Below are 7,837 nucleotides of genomic sequence, written 5' to 3' on the forward strand. Positions count from 1 at the left end.
GACAATAGACACATTCCTTGGGTGAGTATATAATTTACAAAGGAGATGTTCCTATTATTATTATTATTTCTTTTTTGTACCAGTGATTGGAGCCAAGGGTGCTTAGCCATGGAGCCATATTGCCAGGCTTTTTTGTATGATTTATTTTGAGAAAAATGTTTCCCTGTATTGCTGAGGTTTTCTTTGAATTTTCCTTATGCCTGCCTCAGCTTTGGGTGTGGCTGGGATTACAGGCCTGCACCATCATTCCCTGTGCAACTATTTTCTGAAACAAACAGATTTGAAAAATGTATAAATCTGTAAACTAAAATCTTTTGAATAAATTGATGTTTTTGGTTAGTTAGGAAAAATACCTTCTTTTCTAGAAGCTATTTTTAAATTAAACAAATTGGTCATCTAATCTTACTACATGAATTTCCTTTTTTTTTTTTTTTTGTATTCCTTGGTTTGTGCATATGAATAGTAAGGATAAAAAAAAAAAAGAAAACTGCCAGACATCTTATAGTTTTGTATTTGGTGTAGATTCTATAAATTGGTTAGGAAAATTTTGTTCTACAAACAGATGTTACATGTATTATATACTACTTTACAAATAATGCAAATGTTTTCTCAATATATAACTAAGTAGTGCATAAAATGACTCGGAAAATATTCCTCTTGGTTGTGGTAATATTATCTCTTCAGAGGTTGGTTTATTAACTTAAATTCTAAAGAAGCAAAGAAATGTATAGGCCTGCAGGAAAGTGACACTGGCTATCAGAAAGAAACCTGAGTATAAGGGGAAAGGCAATTTGTAATTATAAAATATAGAAATTATGACCTCAATTTTTAGTTTTTGCAAAATTTATTTTTTACATGATAATTAATGGTTTTTTACAATGTGCTTGGGGGAATATTTTAAAGGACTGAGAGATATTACCATTCCCATTTTCTTAATTATTGGTCTGTTTGAATTCAGGCATGTAGATAATAGACATAAAAAGAGAGATTCAACCGTTTAGTATATTCAAATATAAAGATGCTGGATTAAATATCCAATTTGACAAAATTCACTTTAGTCTTTATTAATTTTTATATAGCCAGAAGTTGATTTTGGGTGGGGATCCATTTCAGAAAACAAAAGACATCAAAGGGAAATTTTGGTCATAGTTTTTTTTTTTTTTTGCATTCTTATCAATGGATTACAAGAAAAATATTTTCTGGATTATAAGTAAAATAACACATGCAGATGAGTGGCATTGTGCAGTGCATTTTATTAATGCATTTTTAAAACTTGTAATTTATTTATAAGGATGTAATCCTAAACATGATAACCTCAATTTGCTAGACAATTTCTGAAACAATCAACACAAAAGAGAATTATTGGTGACTGAATTACCATTATTGATTAAAAAGATAATGTGTTAGCTGTTACCTTATTTTAATGTTAATCAAAACTTTGAGTTCTGGCTACAATACTTACTAGTAAAGATGTCAGAGGCTTCATCAAGATAGAATAGTTATGAAGTTAAAGACAATAACAAGGTTAAAGCTCAGGCACATGCCCTTTACTTAACCAAGGACTAGAAATGAACATTAGGATTATTTCATTTCACTTCAGACTTATGCAGTGGAGTTATATATTGAATCAAATTCCTAAAAGTCAAACAATTATGGAGAAATTGTACCTCAAGAAATAGGGTACATTGATGGGGGGAGAATAGGTAATCTGTTCTAATTATGTATTCTGATCCAAGCAGATGTGTGTTATTGAATGAGAACTTGAGCACAATTTTGTTCAGGCCTTTCTCTCTTCAAGAATAGATGAAAAAATTCTCCTGGTTTTCTTCCCTCAGAAAAATGGAATCAGAAATCCCACGACCCTTCCAAAAAGAACTCACCTGCTCTATCTGCATGAACTACCTTACGGACCCAGTCACCATAGGCTGTGGGCACAGCTTTTGTTGGCCCTGTCTCTGCCTTTCCTGGGAAGAAGCCCAAATTCCTGCCTGTTGCCATGTGTGCCAGAGGCCATCACAGCAGAGAGACTTCAAGCCAGATATTTGTGTGAAGAGGATGTCTTTACTTGCCAGACAAGCCAGGCTAAGGCAAATCCTGAGCTCCAAGGAACACATATGTGTGACCCATCAGGAGACAAAGAAGATCTTCTGTGAAGAAGACAAGAACCTGCTCTGTTTGCTTTGCTCCAACTCTCAGGAGCATAGGGGTCACAGACACTGTCCCATTGAGGAGGCTGCTGAGGAGTACCGGGTAAGTGATGGTCCTCATGATGATTAATCCAGTCTTTACCAAGGGCCTAATAGGAACCAGATACCATATAAGACATAAAGATAGAGATATCAATAGAATATGTAAATATACCTGTCTTTGTGAGGCTAGCATTCAATGGGAGGCCAATAAAGTCAACATATATCATTTCAGTGTAAATTTAGCAGAATTCGGCTAAGACATCTTAGAGTCCCCATTTTCAAAAGGTCACTGGTGACCAAGAGTATATAAAAGATGATTTTTTTTTTGATACTGGGAATTTAACACAAGGTTGCTTTACCACTGAGTCACATCCCTAGCCATTTTTATTTGTTATTTTTGGGATAAGCCCTCACTAAGATGCTTAGGGCCTTACTAAATTGCTGAGGCTTACCTCAAACTTCTGATCCTCTGGACTTAGCCTTCCAAGTCACTGGCATTTACAGACAGGCACCACCTTGACCAGCTGAACAAAGCTTTTATATTGGAAACACATTTAGTAATACTAGACGAATATGAAGGAGATCAACAGGAGAGAAGCATTAGCAGATACAAATGATGAGACAAAATGCCTATCTGAAAGGTAGCCAACTTCATAAAATTTCTTAGTCTGTTACATAATAGAAACTTAGAGGGTGAAACAGGCACACAGGTGCATTTTATTCTCACTAAAGTACTTTTATTTTACATCCCTTAACTCTGTCCATCTGTTAGGGTCTGAAATGTGTATATCTGCTTTACATTGATAATTCCCTTACAGGAGAAGCTATTGAAGCAAATGAGATCATTATGGGGAAAAATCCAAGAAAATAAGAGGAATCTGAATGAGGAGAAAAGAAAAATTCTAACATGGGATGTAAGTATCAGAGTTATTGCCCTAGGAAACAGCTTGAGACAGTTGTGCTACAAATTTCCCCTTTAAGAACTTGTGCAGAGGGCTGGGGCTGTAGCTCAGTGGCAGAAGGCTTGCCTAACATTTACTGGGTCTTGGGTTCTATCTCTATGTAAGGCAAAATGAACTGAAGTCATCATGTGACCTAAGGGTACTCTGTAGAACTACAGGAGAAATAATTTTGCCTTTCAATGTGAGTTCACACTTATTATTTCTAGACCCTGTATTAACAGCCACAAAAAAATGACATCAAAACAAGCTCAGCAAATGGTAAGATGAAGGAACAAACAGGGATTTGAAGACATTCAGTAACCATTAAGGAGCTCAGACAAAATTTCTTAAATCTAAGATCAATCTGAGTTTTGACAGTTGAATCAGTATTGAAGACCTGTCATAATTATTTAAGGCAGAAGCTGAGGTAGGAGATGAATTGTAGAAATTCAAGAGCATATAATTGTGCATTCAATGTATTTCTTGCTGATCAGGACAATGAGCTCTTGGAGATAGAAAGGAGGTGTGAATAGCAAAATGGGAAGTGCACCTGTGCTGCTGAAAAGATTGCACAGGAGCCAAACAGTATGGGTTCAAGGAGAAAATAGAACATATTAAAAAGCTGGGGAATGGGGAGACACAACACAAAGGACTGGTGAGTGGGAGTGGATACTGAGAGGAGATAGGCAAAGAAATGAGGATTAATGTTCTTAATGTAACAGGGCAATATAGAGCCTGCAACCTCAGGTAAGAAGGTAAAGTTCAGGAGGGTACTAATGCTTTTGAAACCTTAGGCTTAGATGCTTTAGGAAGACCTTATTGCGTAGCTTCTAATCCTGAATGTAATATGCAATATTTCTGAAAGTTCTACATGGTCAGGTTATAGATGTGGGGAGATTTGAGATTAGAAACTAACATTAGATAAAAATCTCACTTAATGATAACAATGTCCATGATTTAAAAGTAGTCTTTCAGATTGGAAGGGTATATACAGGAATTACCTATTAAAGGGAATTTTCCAGGTATCTCAGAAACTTGCTAAAGACAAGCACTTTTGAAAAATTTCTGGATGGACACATGTTGAGGAAAAGTAGATTGCTCTTTTTTATTAATAGAGGAAAATAAATAAAAAATTGTGGATTCTGAGAATTGGGAGGACCTGAATTGAGGATATATAGCTGATTGGTAGAGGAATGAGCCAGAGAGAAACAGGTAAGGGTTAAGGAAGGAAGGAGGTTACAGTTGTCCTGAGTGTGTGACCCAGGAAATTCACATCCCTGCAGAGTTATGTACGCCATCAGGAAAACATGATCAAGACTGAGTACAGCAAGCTGTACCCGGTCCTCTGCATGGAGGAACAAAAGCATCTGGAGACACTACAAAAGGAAGATGAAAATATTGTAGAGCAACTCAAGAGAAGTGAAGCTAAAATGGTTCAAACTGAGAAACACCTAAAAGGAATGTATGAGGAGCTGATGAGAATGTGCCATAAATCAGGGGAAAAGCTGCTCCAGGTAAAGACTTTGTTGGTTTTAAACTCCATCTTCTACACATCTTTAGTCTTCATTGTCTCTTCAGTACTAAAAATATATTTTGCCACCTTCCATACTTCTGATGGAGGCCATTCCACAAATGGGCATAATAAACTAATTCCTAACTATGAACAAGTTGTACAGACTTGTAAGAGTAGCATCCCCAGAGAATAATCTCTTCTAAAATTCTGATTTATCTTATTTCTACTAGCAATATTATTGCGGACATTTTATTTTTGTCTCAAATGAGCAATATTTGGGGAAAGGTAACATTTCCTTTGCCATTGTCTTTGCATATCTTGAATTTAAGTCGGCTCTATTTTGGAATACCTCAGCTCTTAGGAAAAAGTCCTTGGAAAGACCTCTTGACAGAGAGCTGATGGTTACAGAAATGCCCACTTACTGTGGTTACCATGTCTTTTACTCACTCCTAGGGTTCCAAATGCATCAAATTTAGATGATATCCATGTGAGATTATACTTTAGAAAGGAAAAGAAAATCCAATTTAAGGGGCTTGGGCATGGTTGTGATTGGTATTTTGGAAGGATTCTTATGTTTTTTTTTTTTTTTTCTCCTTACAGGATTTGGGAGACCTATTGATAAGGTAAATTTGGCTTTCAATGTGAACTGAAATGATAGGAGGGCTGTGAAAGATATAAAACTTTTTTTCTAACAAAATAAAGCCATTATATATTAGATGAGGTTTAATTATGACACATAAGCAAAGACTAAGAATTATCTGTAAATACTGAAAATGACCCTCAATTAAGAAATGGAGATTCTGCCACAGACCCATGTGGAAAATAAACATCGACTGGCAGAAGAGAGGATAAGAAATCATCAGAAGTTAGAATATTGAGGAAAAATGATTTTTCATCCACACCTGTCAAAGTGGTATCACTGATTCCATAATTAAAGAACATTTGAAAATTATATCAAATATATGTATTATATTGCATTATAAATGTATATGCATAATTTTAGTATATAGCACATTATCTAGGGTTCTCAAAAACTTTTGAATACAAGTATGTGTATATGTGTTTTACTGCACATAATTTCTGCCCTGCAGAATTTGCTAGAAGGCAGCTACTTGCAATTTTAGGATTCAAAGCCATAAAAACCTTGAGCTACATAGACTTATTTTTTTCCAGGTAGTAGATGAGTGAGGCAAGTACCTTTGGGTGCATGAGAGCAAAGAGAAAAGAAGGAATAATACCCTAACAATGGTACAGTTGTAGAAGATGTTTATGGGAGTAATTCACAAGGAGGGAGCATTTTCAGTTGCATGCGTATGTCTTTCCTCAAGCACTGTGGTGAATTCTTTAGCACTCAAATGACTAACTACATTCTCCTTCTTCTAGGAGTGAGACAGTGCAACAGCATATGCCTCATCCTGTGAGACCAGCGCTCAGCATAAAACCCATCACAGGACTGATAGACAGGCTCAACCTCTGTCGTGGTGAGTGTCAGCCCACTGGTTGGACTGACTATGGAGAGTGTAGTTCAGGGATAGTTTTCTATTGAGATTGTTTCCCCCTTTATTGATCTTTCATTTAAGAGAGAAAAGGCATCTTTCCAGGACAGGTATTTAAATGATAGATGATGATAGAATAGGTATTTATAAATAACCGTGCTGCCATAATATAGACAAAAGTAAGAGAAAGTTAGTGAATGAATAAGTCCATTCGCATTTCTAATAAATTACTTGTAAAAAAAAAATGCACTTTGTGCAGTGGCACATGACTGTAATTCCAGGAGCTTCAGAGTCTGAGGCAGGAGGATTGCAAGTTCAAAGCAACTTAGTGAGGCCCTAAGGTTCTATCTCCCATACACCAAAAACAAAACAAAACAAAAAAAAGCCTCCCTCCTCTTTATAATTCATGGATTTTTCACAAATTTTATTATTATACATATATTTTTATATTTTGAATTTGAATCTGTTATTTTTCTAGCAAGAACAGCCTTTGTAGTCTTGGCCTACTTCTCAATGAAATGCTAGACTGTCTTATCAGAGATAATTTAGTTTTACTTTTTAAACTTAAATTTGTTTTTAACTGATACACAAAAGTAGAAATTAGAGATATCTATAGACTTCTGTGTGATATTTCAATGCATATATATATATTGTATAATGTTTAACATATAACATATAATAACATATAATGTTAAACATATCTATCTCCTTAAACATTTATCATTTTTGTTTTTGGTAAAAATATGCAAACTACTTTCTTATAGCTTTTTTAAATGTACAGAACATTATGGTTTTCTACAATCATACTACTGCATAATACCACACAAGAAGTTACTATTAGCGAATTATAATTTTATACTCATTGCTCAGTCTTTTCCCCTGATAACTTTATTTTTTACAATAAATTTTGACTCGAGTATTCTTTTCTTTTCACAGTGGAAATTTCCCTCAGTAATGAAATAAGCAATCATAATATCAGGCTTTTTGAGGATGTGAGAACATTTGTACTTAGACAAGACCATCAAGATGCATCTCTGAATTCTGACAGATCCAACTATTTTGCTGCATGGGGAGCCCATATCTTCATCTCTGGGCAACACTACTGGGAGCTGGATGTGGATAACTCTTGGGACTGGGCGGTGGGAGTCTGTAAATTGTCCTGGAAAAATACTGGCACTATGCTTGCCACTAAGGAAATATTCCTCCTCCTGTGCATGAAAGAAGGTGATCATTATAGAATTTTGACCTCTCCCCCAGTGACTTGCCAATATATAGAGAAGCCTCTGGGCCGGATTGGTGTGTTCGTTGATTTTAAGAGCAAAAGTGTGAGTTTTTTGAATGTTGCTATGAATTCCCTTATATGGACATACCCTGCTGGTTCCTTGGATTTCCCTGTCAGGCCTTTCTTTTTAACTGGCCACAATGATCAGGAATAAGTCAGGAGCTTGATTGTCTGGGAACTCCATGTCTAAGGAAGTCCTCAGTTGAAGAAAATAAATAACACTGTACACTCTTTTACTGTTTTTCTACTTTATTGTAACCTCATTTTATTATTAAATATGAAGATAATGTGAAATGCAAATTTTGGACTATTTTAAATTCAGAGCATCTCTTCTGGCCCATTATCTAAAGTATAATCTGTGCTCGCTCAGATTTGCTTTGTGAGCTTACTGGAGTTCTAAATATACAGAGATGTGT

General features: G+C 35.5%; 1 protein-coding gene across 1 annotated transcript; it reads left to right on the forward strand.

Annotated features, from left to right (window-relative positions):
- Positions 1-1,839: 1,839 nt before the first annotated feature.
- LOC144254305 (tripartite motif-containing protein 43B-like) lies at positions 1,840-7,575 on the forward strand. Its single transcript, XM_077797308.1, has 6 exons — positions 1,840-2,250; positions 3,008-3,115; positions 4,432-4,644; positions 5,244-5,266; positions 6,027-6,124; positions 7,076-7,575. Exons 1-6 carry the CDS (start codon positions 1,840-1,842, stop codon positions 7,573-7,575), a joined length of 1,353 nt encoding a protein of 450 aa, XP_077653434.1.
- The last annotated feature ends 262 nt before the right edge of the window (positions 7,576-7,837 follow it).

The sequence above is a fragment of the Urocitellus parryii genome, chromosome 4, assembly GCF_045843805.1.
Source record: "Urocitellus parryii isolate mUroPar1 chromosome 4, mUroPar1.hap1, whole genome shotgun sequence".
Taxonomy (NCBI): domain Eukaryota; kingdom Metazoa; phylum Chordata; class Mammalia; order Rodentia; family Sciuridae; genus Urocitellus; species Urocitellus parryii.

Coding starts and splice junctions, on each gene's coding strand:
- LOC144254305 (XM_077797308.1), top strand. CDS start 1,840: ATGGAATCAGAAATCCCACGACCCTTCCAAAAAGAACTCACCTGCTCT. Junction 2,251..3,007: donor AGGCTGCTGAGGAGTACCGG/GTAAGTGATGGT, acceptor ATTCCCTTACAG/GAGAAGCTATTGAAGCAAAT. Junction 4,645..5,243: donor CAGGGGAAAAGCTGCTCCAG/GTAAAGACTTTG, acceptor TTCTCCTTACAG/GATTTGGGAGACCTATTGAT.